Below are 18,636 nucleotides of genomic sequence, written 5' to 3'. Positions count from 1 at the left end.
AGTGTTCTATACTACCATGAGGGCAACTATGGCACCGGCATTCTGGGGAAATGTTGCAATATACTCTTTCCTCCAATCAATATGTTCCACATGAGCACTGCAGTACAAAACATTGGCTCCTTGTACTGGTTCTCTCTACCCTAGACCAAGCCCTGCTCTACAGTAACTCTCAATATCGATTATACACATAACTTCATTCATGCGTCCTATGTAATAACGTTGGGGTTGTCACCTGACTCTCAGCTTTTAGCGCGCAGTTTTGCATCGCAGCGTCCTTTTGCAGTAATTATTACTTTGTGGAAAGTGAAGTCGATTAAAGAAATTAAATGAATAAAACATGAAGCGAAAGACTGGGGTGACAGAAAGGTGGAATTAAAACAAAAGCAAATTATACTCTGCTTGGCTGAACCTCAAAGAAATTGACACGAAATTTGGATGTTGCTCTTTAATTGCCCACATAAAATCTTCCCGCTGAACACAAAGGCGAAGGCGCCCATCAGGATGCATAGAAGAAGAAAAAAAAGAGGAATGACGCTGCGTCCGGGGGAGGGGTATAGCAGTAATTATGGTGTGCAGCTATTTACTGGGGAGTATTAATAGATTCAACCCACACAGGGTACCAATAGGAGGTCTTTGTGCAGTACAGGAAATCCCAGAGGGCCCCACAGGAAGTGGGCAGCGCAATTTACACCTATGTGAACCTGCCATGCGTGACACGCAGGGCCCTTCAATCTACTTTATGAAGCCGGTGGCTTCGGTCCAAGGCGATTATTATTTTACCCTTGGAAAGGGATTTTCCATTTGCAGATGTAGCGCTTGTGGGTTAATGATAAAACGTCAGGGGGTCATCCTGGTCGCTCCCCGCTGATCACATTTATTGTGTGTCTGAAAAAGCTTTGCTCTAGTCTTGGAAAACTAATGCAAAATATTTCCAGAGCTGTATGTTAAATTGCTAGAAAGATATGGAATCTAAAAATAACTAAAAATAAAAAAAAGCTTAAAATAAATGTAAATATGACCTCGAAAACATAATAATTTATTTTTAATAATTTTATATTTATATTATAATTTTATAATTTGTTTTAGAATTTATGTAAATAATTAATGTAACTAAATGTCAATAAAATTGCAACCAGGCAGGTGCTTTATTGCAGGAGGGACGGGCGATGTTCCCTCTGCAATTAAATGAACTTACCTGGGAATTCACAATTTTAATTTGTCTCCTCATTCCATTTTCTTCTGAGTGTCGGATCCTTGGCTATTTCGATTGGCCAGGCTGGACTTGCATGCCGGAGTTCATTCATCCCTGGGGAATGTCGCAATATCCAGCATATCCCAGCATCCTCTGCTTAGCTGTGCATGTGCAGTATAGTGATTTTGGAAAAGAAGATTGGGAACAGGCAGCAAAATATGTTTATTTGCCTGTCCTTCCTGCAGTAAAAAATAATTTTTAATGAGGAACTTTAATTCCACTTTAGGCAGTTGTGGACTTTGGCTGTGCTGCACAAACCTGAAAGAAACTTAATTGAAGTACGTTGCAGTGTTCTCCCCAGCCTCTTTTAGCTGGGCGCACCACCCGGCACTTTTCAGTGACCACCCGGCTGTTTTTGGGTGGTTACTGAAAAGTTGGGTCACAATACAGGGGCTCCAACCCACCTACAGCTTCTGTTCACCCTGGAGAATATTGCATAAGGTGTGTGCAATACTAACCTTGTACCCTGCTGCTGCAACCACACCCCAAACATGGACTGACACATGGAAATGGGGGAAGAAGGAGCTAATTAGGTCTTAGACTAAGGGTAACATGGGGTTAAAATTGAACTATTTTAATCTTTTTTCTGGAACAGATTTCTTCAAAGTCATTTGCTATTTTCTAGCCTGGTGTGTCCTCACCAACCTTGGAGAGCTTTAATAAATAAACCCCAAGTGCCTTTTGTAATGTGCATGCATTGCATTATGGATGCCGGCTGCATACCTGACCTTTGGCTGCTCTGCAGGTTGGATGCATAGCATGCCGGGGTCAGGGGTATCCTGGATTTAGAGAAAACACACATATACAGGTACCTTGTTGTCAGCAGTGATGTACACGTGGATCAGAAACCAAGGCAGTACGTGCAAGCGTTTTGTCCTATTGCTGCATTGCATTTATTTTCCTTTGAATTGCTTTGCATTCCTATTGACCTGTACCAAACAAACAAAAAGAGATTCAAACACCAACAATTAGTTCTTCATATGTATCTAAAACCAAATCTCATGCTTCTATCACTGCTGCGTCTAGGTAGCCTCCCCCTCTCATGTGTTAGTGACAGAGCTGTGTGACTCTTAAAGCGTACCTAAACTCAGAAATTTCACATTACATAAAAGGGTAGACAACCCTTTTTTTTAAGTGCAACACATTAAAAAAAAAAAAAAAGGTGCAGCACCGCCCCCTAATTCTCAATCTCCTAGGGATGACGCAGGACCCGATGCAAGACACCCCTGGATGGATCGGACTGCCCTGTGGGATTGAAGGTAAGGAATTTTTTTTAAGCACTATTCAGTTTAGTTACTCTTTAAGACTGGTTGTACAGAACACAAACTCTTTGGAATGGTATACATATATATATATATATATATATATGTATACCATATATATATATTTATTGAAATTGGTTTTTTTTTTAAATCATTAAAAGGAACAGACCATAACAAGAGGATAAAAGATATTGGAATTGTACATTTAGTGATCTATGGACATCAGGGACAGCTGGCAGTGATGGTTTGCGGGAATAGAGTTGTGTTTCTCCCCCCCCAAAAAAAGAAAATTTTAGGATTCTTTGAGCTGCTAATGCATGCAAGGAGCAAGTTATATCACAGCAATTTATTGCACATTAGTAAGAGAGTTCTCCAGAATTACATCAAATCAGAAACATCAGATTGTGAACTGTACAGAGCACAGAAATCCGCGACAATAGTGACACCAAGTGGACACAGTGAGAATCACACTCCTTAGAAATTGAAGTGAATGTTGTTCATTTAAACCTAACTCCAGGGAAAATGTATATTCCTTTTCACATTTATCACCTCTCATACTTCATAAATACATTCCAGTTAAAAAAAAGAAACCTAAAGCCTCAAATCATAGTTCCCAACTGCCCCTGATTTGGAGGGAATGTGCCTATTCATACCCTCCAACTGCCCCTGATTTGGAGGGACTGTCCCTCTTTATACACCCAGCTGACCCTGATTTGGAGGGAATGTCCCTCTTCATATACCCAACTGCCCCTGATTTGGAGGGACTGTCCCTCTTCATACACCCAACTGACCCTGATTTGGAGGGACTGTCTCCAGATTTAGGAGGTATGAACCAATGATTTACCTACAATTCTGGTCATGTGACAGGCTAAGTTCCAGGTCTTCTTTCTCCTGGCCTGCGGTGTTGGAGGGTGGCTCCCAAGTGACATGCATGCTGCTCAATAATTATCTAATCCCAAGGCCCCCTTTACATAAATACTTTCCTCTCCTGTAGCCGAATGGTCAAACTTTGCTCCATCCTATGAAGCTCCTTACCTAAGGTCACCCATCGCTCACCCACATTCCTCATACACAATGCAGGGAGTCCTGGGACATGGAGCTTTCTTACAGCAAGAAAGCTGACATTGCTGCTACTCTGCTGCCCTCTAGTGCTCAGACAGAAATACTACTCTGCTGCTGCTACTCTGCTGCCATCTACTGCTCAGACAGAACTACTACTCCGCTACTGCAACTCTGCTGCCCTCTAATGCTCAGACAGAACTACTACTCTGCTGCCCTCTAGTGCTCAGACTGAACTACTACTCTGCTACTGTTACTCTGCTGCCCTCCACTGCTCAGAAAGAACTACTACTCTGCTGTCCTATACTGCTCAGACGGAACTACTACTCTGCTACTGCTACTCTGCTGCCCTCTAGTGCTCACATAGAAATACTGCAACCCACCAGCAACCTCTACCAAACTCCCATAAATTTACTGAATTTAAAGTAAAACCAATAAACAAATATTACACATCAGGAAGTTAGAGGTAAATTCTCTAAATGAAGAAAACATCCTTTTACATAGTTGTTACCTCCACAAGTTTCCCTGTTGGAAGATTTCTATTTCTAAGACAACATTTTAGGGCTCTATTTATAAACGATTCCCCTGTCTATTCGCTTTAGATTCCTTCATAATTTCCTATAGAGACAGCTGTGTAATTTTGAGATTGGCCACTAGATGGCAAAACGAGTCATTATTTCTAATAGGAACTGAAAGGATTTACCTAGTCAGATAGGACCAACTATCAGTGAATATCAGGATGAATATTTTATAGAAGGCCCTTAGAGTTTTTTTGGAATATTAAACAGATATAATGATAATCAAGGATCAATTCATATGTGTATAGAGAATACAACAGAGAGAAAGAAAGTGTTTTTGGCTCTGTATTTTGAAAGTATTCAAGAGTTTATAATACAATGTAATAGATTGAAATTGTACAATCTTATAGTGACACACATGTGGACCCTTCCTTCATCTGCATTACATTCATGCAGCGAGGAGGGGTGACTAGACAATAACGTCTATTTGTACTGGTAGATCTCTACAATGTGTTACTGTTTTTTTTCCCTTAATTTACAACGCGTTTCGCCCTACAGGGCTTCCTCAGGGGATTGGGAAACGTTGTATTTGTTGATGCTTAATCACAGATAACATAGTAAGTATGCTCTGCTTGCATTAAATGAAATTAGCCGGTAAATATTCTGACCGTTCTTATGATTATATTGGATTGTGGTGGTATAGTAGTAAGGGCGAGCCAGGCGGCAGCCTCCCTAGCAGCTCGGAAGGCTTGCTCTGACCACTATACCACCACAATCCAATATAATCATAAGAACGGTCAGAATATTTACCGGCTAATTTCATTCAATGCAAGCAGAGGTTACTTACTATGTTATCTGTGAATAAGCATCAACAAATACAAAGTTTCCCAATCCCCTGAGGAAGCCCTGAAGGGCGAAATGCGTTGTAAATTAAGACGCCAAATGCGTCAGGCATTAAGGGAAAAAAAAACAGTAACACATTGTAAGGATCTACCAGTACAAATAGACGTTATTGTCTAGTCACCCTTCCTGGCTGCATGAATATAATGCAGATGGAGGAAGGGTCCACATGTGTGTCCCTATAAAATTGTATAATTTCAATCTATTACATTGTATTATAAACTCTTGAATACTTTCAATATACAGAGCCAAAAAAAGCCCTCTTTCTCTCTCTGTTGTATTCTTCATACACAAATGAATTTATCATTTGTACATTTCAATAGTTGGCTCCAGGATTAGGACTAATTACCGTTTACACAACAGATACCAAAAGGCTTTATAACGATAATTAATGCAATCAATATCTACAATCTGAATAAAATATAATTACAGTTACAGGGACCTACTGGACTTAGTTTGCAGGGGCCAAGCAGCGGGGACTGTGCATGGATCTATGCCAGTGTTACCCAACCAGGGTTCCTCCAGGCGGGGCCAGGGGTTCCTTGAGCAGTCTGTGTCTCTCTGTTCAGACTAAGCGACCCCAATGGTCTTTTTTGCTATCTATAAGGGTGACATTCTTCCCACTGACCCCCACACTAATATACTGTGATCTGTGGATATAATAATTATAAAAGGGGTCCCTAAGGACATGAAAGTCATTTTAAGGGTTCCCTTATGTTAAAAAAGATGGGGAAACACTGCACTATAATAATAATATTACTCCTGGAGCTCTATTTATAAATTATTCCCCAAGTCGAATCTTCTGATATTCGCTGGAGGTAAATGTTATGGTCTCCTAAACAATGACTCGTACTGCCACCTAGTGGCCAATCTTCAGAACTGCACAGCTTGCACAATCGGAAAAACAAACTTAATGAGCGAATAAAAGGAGAATAATTTTTTAAATAGAGACCTCAAATTCCTTTAAATAAAAATGTATGCCCATTATCTCATTAGAAGTAAATAGTGACAACTTTCTGGCTTTATTATGGTTTTTATGGTAATATATAACACATTTTATAGAATATAAATATATCCATATAATAAAAAAAGATCTCATATTTGTGTATTATAAACATGGCCACGTCAGTATGACATAAAAAGGACTTTATATGAATTATTATAAATAAACACAACAGGAAGTAGAAGGAAATACCCACTAAGCGGATTCAGGTAGTATCATTCCCTGTGTAACACTTTTCTTGTTCCCCTCTCTGACCTATGAGGCCCATGCAGCACTTTAAATCTTTATTTTACCTTCGATTAATAGGTAAATGAAGTCTGTCCAACACGGTATATCGTCCCTGCACTATTTAAAGCTGTGAAGGGTGTGCAGCACTTTATATCTTCCCTTCCCTCCCTCACACAAGATCCGCCTCTAGCGGCGTATTAGTGACCATGGTAACATTTCCGTGTGACGTCAGTCCGCGTACAGCTCCTCCCGTAGTATCGCGAGATTGTGTGGTATCGCGGGAAGTGGCGATTTTTCCATTTGTGTGTGGTGGAGAGCGGCGCCTTGGGGACGGTGAGTATGAGAGGAGCGGGAAGGGCTCTTTGTATCCCGGGCAGTGTTGGGCATCTTCCCGAATGGTGGTGTGGGGGGGAGCGGACAGGAAGGCGGGAAGGGCTCGCTTTTTCTGTGCGGCCTATGAGTTCACCGACCGGTACAGAGCTGGGCCTGACTGATATCCCTCCACTGCCCCACCATTACTACAACGTCTGGTGATATCCCTCCGCGGACTCATTTCATTGATTGTATCGGAACTACTTTTATGCTTTGTTTATTTCTCTGCCATTGTGTCCCACGTGCGGTGCGGACATCCGGTGCAATTGGATTACCTGAAAGGTACGGATATATTTCGGTCCTTTAAATACCTTGTGCTGCCTGTGGGGGTGCAGTGATGTCCCTGGCCAGGTGTGTGTGGGGTGCGTAGATGTCCCCGGCCAGGTGTGTGCGCAGGGGATGTCCCCGGCCAGGTGTGTGCGCAGGGGATGTCCCCGGCCAGGTGTGTGCGCAGGGGATGTCCCCGGCCAGGTGTGTGGGCTTGCTTGTGAGTTATCCCTCTCTCCTCTCTTACCTGTGGGGAACAGGGATCCCTCCTGCATTAGATCTCTGGGTTACAGTTTTATCCCTCAGTGCTGCACATTGATTTTGCACCATCATGTGGGCTGCAGTGCTATCCCTCTGGCATTCATTCACCAATTGGAGTAATTACCCTATGCCATTAGGTCACAGTTTGACATTAGATGCCTTATGGGCTAAAATAATGTCTCTATTATATAAACCAATAGGGTACGCTGTCAATCCCTTTACCTTTAGGTACAGTGGCATTCTGCTGCTGTTAAATCATTTGTGGGGTCTTAAAGATTTTTTTTATTGTTGAAACTGTAACCTTTATTCAGGCTTTTACTGTTCTGCAAACCTTTAGGGACCTTTCACTACTTCGCTGTGAAATTGTGTGGTTGGTAGCTCCCGGGCGCTCATTAAACTTCTCCTGTGCACCTGGGAGTTGCAATCTGCATCACAGGTAACCAGCTGCACAAACCTTCAAACAAATGCAACTTGTCACTTTTGGGAAGAACATTGTGATCTTCCACAGGCATGTGAAATAAATGATTCCCATTCACTTAAAGTTGGGGCCACAGTTAAGCCCGAAGCAGAACATTAGGAATCACTGCAGGTCTAAAAGGGCCCCTACCCTACGTAACCCCATCTTTTATATGCTACAGCACCCAGATCCCATCACTGAATGTAACTGCTCTGTGTATACATTTCTACAAAACACAAACTTATCCTATGAAATGTTTTTATTGCACAGATGGCTGAAGAACTCGCAAAACAGTTGGCTGGGTACAAAGCCCAACTCCAGCAGGTGGAAGCCGCGCTGACTGCTGATGGTGACAATGAGGATTTGCTAAAATTACAAAAAGATTTAACAGTAAGTGTTCAGCACAAGGACCCCTATCAGGTGGCATTTCTTATGTGTCCACTCCTGACCGCATGAAATGTAACAAACCCCCTCACTTAATCCCCCCAGCCAGTTAGTTATTGTTATACACGTGACTGTTATATATGTGTCGGGGCAAATTCTCCTTTTGTAGCTGCAAGGGCAGAACGTTGTGATTCAGCTAGAACTCCAGTGGTCTCTTCTATAGTAATCTGATTCCCATTCTATATTAGCCCATATTTGGAATTCTACTTTAGGTCACTCTGCGTCCCTTTATGTGTAAGGGAACCACCATAGACCACCCTTAGCATTATAAGCTGCCAATTTGTTATCCTTATTATCAACCACATCTCTGCATATTATTTTCTTCAATTTCAGGAAGTCATTGAACTGACTAAAGACCTTCTCGCCTCCCAACCTTCGGAAACCCCAGAAAATTCTGATGGTCACTCCTCTGCCAGTGGCAGCCATGTCTGGAAAGTGGGGGATCGTTGCATGTCAGTATGGACAGAAGACGGACAGTAAGTGGCACACTGCATAGTATTGGTATATGATGTGGTGTGAGCCGGTAAGAGGTGCTGGAGAAAAGCTTGGTGTAAAGTGATCTGTTGTGACTTTTAACTGTGTGTTAGCATTGTGCGCATGCAGGAAACAGAGCCACAATGGTTGTTTGATAGAAATGCTGACTGTATTGCTCGATGGATAGGAGGAATGTCTGCAGGTATATTTATGAGGATAGAGTATGCCATTCATGCAAAAGTACACATTAGATAATGCAATAATAATCTCAGATTAATACAATCTGTTGGGCAGTATGGTGGCCCAGTGGTTAACACTCTGTCCTTTGCAGCGCTATCTGCATGGAGTTTGCAGGGTCTCCCTGCTGTTTTTCTCCGGGTACTCCCACAAAACATGCAGTTAAGTTAATTGGCTTCCCCCAAATTGACCTTACACTGTATTATTAGCATATGATAGTGGTAGGGACAATAACCCCCCCCCCCCCTGCTGGTATGATTAAAGAGGATTTTTAAATGTAAAAGCAGTACATTTAAAATCCTCCTAATTTTAAATTTCCCACCTACCTGCCTGCAGGGTCACACCCTCCAGGCACTCAGGTGCAGATGCCTGGCCGGCATCTGCTTCCCCTAGCCTTGCGTCCCCAACATTCACACGCTGGGGATGCAGATGCTAGCTGGGCATTGCCAGCTTGCACAGATGGCGAACATCGGCAGTAGAAGAAGACGCTGACATCACTGGAAGACACCGCTGGAACTGGAAACAAGGTAGGAGTTTTAACCTCCCTGGAAATTCCACCCTGAGTGTAGCTCGGGGTTACTGCTTTTTGCATAGAAAATCCACCCCAAGCCACACTCAGGAATACCGCCAAGGAGGTTAAATTGTGAGCTTCTTTGAGGGACAGCTAGTGATATGACTATAGACTTTGTACAGTGCTGTGCAATATTTCGGCGCTATAATAAATAATGGATAATAATAATGAACTGTGCCCCCCTATACTTTTCCAATTCGGTATCTAACGTGAAAAGGTTGACCATCAGCAAGGGAAGGACCTTAATATTACAGGATCACATGTATGTGGTAGTCACCCCTTTCAGGTCATTTAATGTTTAGATATAAAATGACACAAATTAAAGTTGCCTTCTAATCATTTTTGCACAAGCTCCTTCCCGGACTGAACTATCTTTCTCTCATTTTAACTGTACACTGTGAGCTTCCTACAGTGTACATTAAAACCTGCAGCAAGTCAGATAGAGCCTGGCTCAAGGGGAATTCACCATTTTACAGCTCTTTTCGCCCTAGCCCTAGCTGCCCTGGCCTACCCTTTTCATGTGTTTTGGAAATGCCTAAAAATGTGTTGCCATGCAGTTAATATTAAACAGGATTTATAAAGCACCAACATGCTATGCTGTGTTGTACAATAAATAGGGGTTGCAAATGACAGATAGATACAGACAGTGACACAGGAGGAGAAGAGGACCCTGCCCTGAAGAGCTTACAATCTAGGAAGTGGGAGAAGTAACATACAATAGGCGGGGAGATATGGAGTGGTGGGAAGTAGTTCATTTCAGCCTGGATTTTAAAAGCTCATTAGACTGCAGTGTCAGCGTTTTTCACAAGACAGGAAGTGAGGAGAACTCTTTTTTTGTAATAGAGGTGTAAGGAAAGTTTAGAACCCCATTCTAGGTCCTGGTTGCAGATTTCAGCTGACTTACTACCGGGTGAAACAGCAAGGCAGGCTTAGTGTTCATCTCTCTAACGGGGTTCCCGGTAGGATTTTAATGCTTTCACTTTGCACTTATGGATTGCACTGTATGATATTGGCGTCATGCTGGTTGCAGGCCATTACTCACATGCTTACAGCCATGATCTCTTTACAGGTTTTACGAAGCAGAAATCGAGGAGATAGACGAAGAAAACGGTACCGCGGCCATCACTTTCCTGGGCTACGGGAACGCAGAAGTCACTTCTTTACTCAACCTGAAACCTGTGGAGGAAGGAAGGAAAACCAAGGAAGTCAGCGGCAGCCTACCCATGTCCAAGTACGTATGGCTTTTATCTACCTCCATGTTTGTGCCGCTGTATAGTAAAACTCAAATTTTCCATTAAACTCACATATATTCTGAATACAATACATCAAAACAAATGTACCACATCCAGAGTAGAAAAGCCTGTGTTTTTCCAAGAAGGACCCTTGCTCTCTATTTAAAAGCAACAGGCCCTCTGCAGAAGTCAGACAGTCCCTTCCTGCTCAAAGTTATGCAATCAGTAGCTAGAGCTTCTTGCTTCTTTTTTGGCAATTCATTTCTTTAACTGTAGCACGTGAATGATGACAAATTCCTTTGTATTATTAACACTATTTTAGGACTAAACTTCACTTGAAATGTAAGCTGTTCCATATGATAAATCTTTATTTCACAACAATATTTACTGGCCGTATACAGCAATTGGCCAAAACATTAAAATAATGACCAGGGCAATCAATAACATTAATGAGCAATGAAGGACTGAAAATGAACAGGTATTGGTGTTGCCGGTAGGTGATGCAGGCAAAATGGCAAAAATTCTGATGGCCGGACGATAGGTGAGAGCAGATTTAGAATAGAATAGCAGATTTTGTGGGGTTTTTCTGGTGTGCAATCATCAGCACTTACTCATAGAGGTCCAAGGAAGAAAAGCCTTTCTGATCTCATGTCACAGAAGTGCTAATAAAGTGCAAATTGCTGAAAATATAATACCCGCCAAGCGAGAAAGGTGGCAGAATGCATGGTTCTTCAGAGTTTGCTGCATATCCACAGCCCAGTCATGGGCACGTTTTTCTCTACCAGCTGCTAAAGTTGCATACAATGATCTGTGATCTTCAGAACTGCACCATGGTACAATGGAAAAAAGTGGTCTGGGCTGAGGAAAAACAATTTCTTTTAGATGATATCGATGGCTGGGTGTGTAGGGCATTTATCTTGAGGAAGACAGGTCATCAGGATGCACCAGGGGGAAAATGCATACCAGCGAAGGCAGTGTGAAGGATCTGCTACCAACATCATAGTGCCAGATGGCACAGAACATCTTTAGCAATTCATGCCTTAATGGGTCATAGGTGATTTATTATAATTGATAATAATAAACAGGATTTATATAGCGCCAACATATTATTCAGCTCTGAACATTAAATAGGTCATGCAAATGACAGACCAATACAGACAGTGACACAGGAGGAAAGGATCCTGCCCCAAAGAGCTTACAATCTAGAAGGTGGTGGAAGTATTTTGGCTTATTAGTGTATACTGCTTATCTCTCATATACAATGCACCTAATTTAAACAATCTATATATATTGATGAAATCTGCCATTACCCAGTAAAGTTGCTTCGTACAATATTGCCTAGGGTTGTGTTTGATCTGCATGTCCGATGTGCCCACCTTAAACTTCAACTTGTGTATTGTGTTTGCAGGAAAGAAATTATTGCCCAGCAGAGAGAATATAAAAAGAAGAAAGCCCTGAAAAAAGCTCAGAGGATAAAAGAGCTGGAGCAGGAAAGAGAGGACCAGAAAGTAAAATGGCAGCAGTTTAATAACAAGGCCTACTCTAAAAACAAGAAAGGACAGGTACGCGCCGATCCTGAAAATATTTTAAATGCATTTGTTGCCAACGTGTTGTTTTATAAGCTGACCAGAGGTCGCCTTTAGGTTTTTACTTTGAGAATCAACAAAACCAGTGGTATTGGTTATTTTCTATCTGGGATGTGGTTTGCTTGTTTAGCTTAATTGAAGAAGATTTAATGTTCCTAAACTAGCAAATCGGACTATAGACAGACCATTGTGGGAGGATGTACAGTTCTGCTGTGTTTGAATCCCAAAAGTAATTTTCATTAGAGGGGAGTATTGCAGTTTTATAACATTCTATTTGTCCACGTGAGAGAACACTACTTGACCAGTAGAGAGAGTAGAGAGCAATTGCTGCCAGTCTCTGGACCGTATTGGCTGAATGGAGTCCTCCTGACTCTTTATATAAAGTTCTAATTTAAATCGGGGACATGATGTTCTTAGTTATGGCTGTCTTCTAAAAATATGACACTTCCAGCATGTCCCCTCAGACACTATGTTATAGCTGTGTACATTGTGTCCTTGTATCGGATCCTTTACCAAGAAGGCTGTAATGCAAAGCAGGCACCAACTAGCTCAGCTATGCTAATCTCCCATAGCCCACAGGCTTCTCATTTTACTGTTACTGTAAACAAAACTGTAAATCAGAGGGGAAAAGCATTTAAAGCCCTAGAGAGCCATATATTGCAGCTAACTGGTTGGTAGACCTCCATGTCTCCATTGGCTTTCTTTTAGACCTCTATAAGTAATTCTAATTGCTGGTCTTGGGAAACCTCCAAATGTTAGCTAAGATGGGCCCTTCTGTGAGCCCTATAACCTGGGTTTCATTTTATTAGTCAATTCCAAAACGTTGGCATTCTCCTTTTTAATAAGAACTTTAATTTTCCAATGCGGGCAGCACAGTGGCTCACTGGTTAGCACTCTGGCCTTTGCAGCGCTGGATCTCAGGTTTGAATCTCGGCCAGGACACTATCTGCATGGAGTTTGCTTGTTCTCCGTGTCTGCATGCGTTTCCTCCGGGTACACCCACAATCCAAAAACATGCAGTTAGGTTATTTCCCCCAAATTGAGCCATGATCTGTCCTAAGAGGGGCATTTTCAGTGTCTAAGCCTGGCCCAATACCAGACTTTAACAAAAGAGTGAGATAAGTAAAATTGGGAGGGGGGGGGGGTAAGTTCTTCTATTAACAAATTGCTTGGGATGGTGAATCAGCCTGACCCAAAGTATAGAGATGAACTGACCCTTAATCCATATCAGAACATCTTCATATTTAATGTACAAATTAGTAACTTTTTCTTTTTCTGTTTTTTCAGGTGAAAAGAAGTATTTTTGCCTCCCCAGAGAGCGTCACCGGCAAGGTTGGAGTTGGCACCTGCGGCATTGCCGACAAACCAATGACACAGTATCAAGACACTTCCAAATACAACGTCAGGCATCTGATGCCCCAGTAACCCTCTCAAGCACCACATTCACCTTTTTATCTCTCTATTTTTCTAAAACTAAGTTATTTGTTGTCCTATGAAGATTAGCATGGCTCTCTCTGATGATTTGGTAACCAACAGGCAGACTTTTGTATTGATGTACATTGAGCATAGGAACAGGGAGCATCGTTTGCACCAGTGAGGTCTTTGGGGTGTAGCTGAGAAAGAACTGCAGTTACCTGGCAGGGAGTATTTGGCATTTCCTCTATGGCCGCTGGTTTTTCACAGCTGTTTTATGTGAGACGGTCTTTCCGTCTTCCATGGGAGGCGGTTTCAGCAAAATCTGGTCCAATCCAAATCTGATGCATCGGTCTGGTCTCTCTTTGGTCAAACCGCAATTTTCACAGCTAGATCCATCCTACAACTATGGAAAATTGAGCAACCAAGAGGGTACCCATGATGCAAGATATCTGTGAAGCTTTCATAAGATTAACCTGTCATCCCTAATGGTCAACTTGATGATTAAAGGGAACGTTAGGGTTTTCTAATGTCATTTTTTAGGCTTGCAACAAACTTTATACCACAGAGCCAAAATATGTTCAGCAGTACTTCCACTATTCAGCTGGATTAGGCTTCCAGACACCAGGGGAGGACCTCCATCTTTGTTTTGTATATGTCTTCTTGCAAATGTTACTTAATGTATTGCGTTCTCTTTTTATCGTGTTGCTTTTTCTTCCCCCTCCTATTTTTGTTGCTATGCAGTAAGACGAATTGGGCCATATTGCAGGAGCACAAGAATCAGAACCTCAGCTGGTGGATAGAAAAAAAACATGCTAAAAACCAGAACCAAAAAACTCGATAGATTTAGTAATGACAGGATTTTGTATATGACGATGCATGAGGGTGTCACTTTCAACCACAACAGTCGTTTTAAGGACCTCTGCCATTCAAAGTTCTAATTTTGTCAAACGTTTGCACATTATATTTTCTTTATGTCAATAAAGTTTTACCATTAAGCTGGACTCCAGGCAAACTGCTAAATTGACAAATAGGGCAGGCGTTTCTGGCAAAAGATTTGTATCTGTGCTTATCCAGTCTTGGGTTTTATCACAGCAAGAGAAGCAGGAGACTTCTCTCATTTCTCTCTCTCTCTGCCTACAAGCTTCTCACTTTTGTTAGGACATGGGTACTGCAGCCCTAATTTCTTCATGTGCTTCTCTCCCTTGCTGTAATCTCTGCTGGTTGGTAAATGCAATACAATATCAAGGCAGGTTCAGGTTCTAATACAGAGCTGCAGATTTTGATATCTGCCTGGAGTTCAGCCCTAATGTGGTAATTGATAGCTTCTTCATTCATTACCCTAATTGCCCTACCAGTGCCTAATGCAGCACCCCAGTCCTACTTTGGACTGATCCATTTGGAAGCGCATAGGCAAAAAACACAAAATCTGCTTGTGGTGCCAGAAAATAAAGTTACACGTTTCTAAAAAATTCAAATATCGCCTGTTACCTCTACAACAAAATTAGGACTTTTAACAACAGACGTCCTTTAAAACAAGGAACAATCTATTTTTTTGTGTATGTGTACTGAGATGCAGATTTTATTTTTTGTAGGCCGGTTCCTCATAATCTTTGACGGCTTTTTTTCCACTTGTACCAGTCAGTAGAGGACAAAGCGGGTCGCTTGATTTCTGTAGATAAGTCCTTTCTTGTATATATGTTTTGTGGGTTGCGTGATGTTTCTATCCATCGGAGGTCCGGTCTGCGCCACGCACAGTGTTCTTGTGTAAATACACATTTGTACTCTGTATTTCTGATCTCATGTACAGTCTGATCTGTGTCTGCTGCCCGGCACATCAGCGGCCGGATACAAAAATTAAATTTCCGTAATAGGATGGTAACAAGCGGTTTACTGGTTTGTTTTCATTATCTGTAAATGGTGGAGCTTTGCTTTTATTTTGTACATAGTTATGTTGCAATGCCAGCTAGGAGTCATCGTTGGCGACCTTGTTTCCTGCCTGCCAGCATAAAGATTAGCCTAAGTACCCACTAGCGGCCATCTAGGCTTGTGAACGCTAGAATGAAGAGCCCCGTGTCTAGCCAGCATCAAGCCTGACGCTCCAATGAATTCGCCAAAGCTGGAGATCTCATGGAGAAATGTGAAAACTTGCCTTGTAGTGGGGTCCTTCCACCCGACAAGGAAAAAATGCTAATTCTTGTCTTACTTGTCCTTGAAAACCAGCGCTCCCCTTCTAGTTCCAACAGTTTGGGTTGTGGATGGACCCATCACAATGCAGGACTTCTTTTCCTGCATTGTACATTATGAGGTGTCAATAAGAAGGGACTGGTTGCACAGAGAGCTAATGGGAGGGGGGGGGGAAGGTAGGTAAGTGAACCTGCTTTATAATGCTACCCTAGGTAAGAAGAGGCATTTACCCATACAGTATTGGCGTAGGCTGTTTAGAAAGCAGATCTAACCCGTTACCCGTCCCCGTTTCCTTTCAGGACGCCGCCATTTTTTTCTTGTGATGTTCGGCTATCTTGATTGGCTAGGCCAGGACCTAACTCCCCTGCAAATGCAAATTGGTTCCTTGGAATCCAGGATTGTCGGGTATCCTGGTAACTAAAGCCGACAGTAGACATGCGCAACTCAGCTTTTTTTATTTTGGCCAGAAACCTGAAGCAATCAGGCAGATAGGAGAGATTTTTGCAGAAGGGACATAACCGGCCTGATCGTGGATTTTTAAAAGTAGCAATAAAGTACAATAAAAAAAAATAAAAATCACAAAAATCATAGGTAATGTGTTTAAGTAGAAATGGGGATCCGTTCACAGGCACTTCCTGTTGTAGGGATAGCAACTGTCTAACTTACAACAGGAGACCCCGAGCATTCATTCCAAGATGCGTTGCACAGGCCTGGTCGACTTTTGTCAATGTTAGGAAGCCAAAGAACAATGATGCGTATCCAACACTAGACAGGATGTGGGTGAGTGAGGCTGTAGGAAATCAGAGCAAAAAAGATCAATGTTAAATCCAGAATCTTTTTTAAGCTGAGTGCTAAGAAACTGTAGATGGCTGGCATCCCCCATATTTGTGACCCTACTCTTTAATAACCACCCAGAAACAGCTAGGTGGTTACTGAAAAGTGCCAGGTGATGCACCCAGCTAAACGGGGCCGGGTTGAAGATAAAAAAAAAAAAAGGCTAAAATACGGTAAAAGTATTTTGTTAAAGCAGTGCAATTGGTGGACATTTCCTTACAAATATCAACCTGTTAGTGGTTCAGTCTTGGTTAAAAGGGGAACCCGGTTTTAAGTGCCAGCATATGCTTAGGCTTTCACCTTCATGACTTCAAGGATGATTCCAACTTTCTCCACATTTTCTGTCCAATATGATATTGTAAGACTGGCAAAACTTCAGATTTATGGGTGGTTACCTGTGTAGTTCTGTTTTGGCAGCACTGGGAACCACAGCTTGCGACTTGAGACGAGCATAAAGGGATCAACAATTGTGCACGGTGAGTCTTGCAATATTAATTGTAATTGGATAAATTGGAGTTACGGTTTAAAGCTTTTTTCTCAACCAGGGTTCCTCCAGAGAGCGTTAGGGGTTCCTTGAGCAATTTGTGCCTGTCAGGCCAGACTAAGTGACACCAATGATCTTTTTGGCTATCTGTAAGGGTGATATGCTTCCCAATGGCCAGCAATGTAAAAGGAATTCTTCCCACTGATCACCACACTAATGTAATGTAAGCTGTGGATATGTAAGCCGGGGTTCCCTGAAGACCTGAAAGTTACTTCAAGGGTTCCCCCATGTTAAAGTTGAGAGAGGCTGATTTAGGAGAGTCCATAAACCCATTCAGCATTCGTTCATAGGAAGGATGTCTCTGAGGTTGCTCCTCAACCATTTCCTTAGGACGCTGTTTAATTCATCTTTTAGTTTTGTATCTTTATTCAATTTAAAGATTTTTTTTTATCAATTTGTTGATAAAAAAAGAAATCGTGTCTGAAGAGCGATACACCGATGTTAAACAGAACATTTTGTAAATTTTCATCTCGTCTGACAGCCGGCTATGTTCATCTAGTCCAGGGGTCAGCAAACTCTGGCCTATAGACCAGATACGGCCTAATGCCCCTTGTCGACCCAGTCTAATCCCGGCTGGCAGGGGTGGGCAACCCCCGGCTCCGGAGCCACATGCGGGGGTAAGGGGGCATTCCCTCTCCTCCATATGCATTGCGGAGGACAGGTATTTTCTTTCAGGGGCGTTCCTGGTAGGGAGCCAAGTCATCAACGCGGGACTCGAGAGAGAGAGAGTGCGGCCTAGTGTGCCTTCTTGACCTCCTAAAATGGCCTAGTAGCCAAAAAAAGTTTGCTGACCCCTGATTTAGTTTTGTAAGATTACTGTCTGGATATGTGAGGTGGGGCAGTCTGAGCGGATAAAATCTGCAGCCGGGTAAATATTTTGTGCTGGATGGTGACATTTTTTGTATAACAAGTGTGAATTTCAGTTTTGTATGTATCTTTTTATGAATTAAAATTTTAAAAAACTTAAAATTGCCTCAGACTTTTGTTTAATATTGTGCAACAGCGACGTGTTTCCAATAGACCCTCATCAGTGGGTTCTAGTATGGAATTAAAGCAAAACAAGAAAGAAAAATTATACTTCCCCAATCTCTCCAAAGACCTTTTCTTTGATTTTTTTTTTTTTTTCCCATGCCATCCTGAAATCTGCCTTCATCCCAGCGCAGTGGAAGCAACGGATGCGCAGGCGTGAGATCAGATGTAGCCTCCTGTAAATGGGGGAAAGAGCGCCAATTTCACTGTGCATGCATGGGATCGTAATTTTTTATTTCCTGTTGAAGGAATAAGCCCCCGCTGCTCAGACATGCGCAGTAGCAGCCTAAAGCTATGCACTTCACTCTTTACCTCCTACTTTCAGGCATGCACAGAAGAAAAGTGCATATTTCAAGTATGTGCCCCGTAAGTTTGGCACTTTTTTTTTTTTTACATTTTCCGAAAGGCGTGTCATCTGATCCGAGGCCTGTGTGACATCAGCAGAAGATGGCGGCACAGAACCAACTGGATTAGGATTGTAGAGGGATCAACGGCCTTCCTGTAAA

The 18,636-nt window shown here is 42.2% G+C and overlaps 1 protein-coding gene and 1 long non-coding RNA gene across 5 annotated transcripts in view; one reads left to right on the top strand and one right to left on the bottom strand.

Moving 5' to 3' along the window:
- LOC140339773 (uncharacterized) overlaps positions 1-6,334 on the bottom strand; it is a 35,581-nt gene extending 29,247 nt beyond the window's left edge. For 2 of the 3 annotated variants that reach the window (XR_011922534.1, XR_011922536.1), the window contains exons 1-2: positions 6,191-6,277; positions 2,065-2,181 (exon numbers count right to left, since the gene is read on the bottom strand). This is a non-coding gene — a long non-coding RNA (uncharacterized lncRNA). The other variant, XR_011922535.1, reaches the window with a different exon arrangement.
- A 99-nt stretch (positions 6,335-6,433) lies between these two features.
- Positions 6,434-18,070, top strand: SMNDC1 (survival motor neuron domain containing 1). Of its 2 annotated transcripts, none has more exons than XM_072423241.1 (6): positions 6,434-6,555; positions 7,850-7,969; positions 8,357-8,499; positions 10,375-10,536; positions 11,946-12,099; positions 13,411-18,070. In XM_072423241.1, the coding sequence occupies exons 2-6, from the start codon at positions 7,850-7,852 to the stop codon at positions 13,546-13,548; spliced, it is 717 nt and encodes a 238-aa protein (XP_072279342.1). In that variant the 5' UTR covers positions 6,434-6,555; the 3' UTR covers positions 13,549-18,070. The 2 variants fall into 2 exon arrangements, with proteins under 2 accessions (XP_072279342.1, XP_072279343.1); XM_072423242.1 differs by lacking the exon at positions 6,434-6,555 and adding an exon at positions 6,582-6,876.
- The last annotated feature ends 566 nt before the right edge of the window (positions 18,071-18,636 follow it).

Source organism: Pyxicephalus adspersus, chromosome 10 (assembly GCF_032062135.1).
Source record: "Pyxicephalus adspersus chromosome 10, UCB_Pads_2.0, whole genome shotgun sequence".
Taxonomy (NCBI): domain Eukaryota; kingdom Metazoa; phylum Chordata; class Amphibia; order Anura; family Pyxicephalidae; genus Pyxicephalus; species Pyxicephalus adspersus.
This window is presented reverse-complemented; position numbering and strand designations above follow the sequence as displayed.

Bases quoted from the DNA above. Each gene is read 5' to 3' on its own strand.
- SMNDC1 (XM_072423241.1), top strand. From the start codon at position 7,850: ATGGCTGAAGAACTCGCAAAACAGTTGGCTGGGTACAAAGCCCAACTC. The intron at 7,970-8,356 runs GTAAGTGTTCAG...CTTCAATTTCAG, and splicing joins AATTACAAAAAGATTTAACA to GAAGTCATTGAACTGACTAA. The intron at 10,537-11,945 runs GTACGTATGGCT...TTGTGTTTGCAG, and splicing joins GGCAGCCTACCCATGTCCAA to GAAAGAAATTATTGCCCAGC.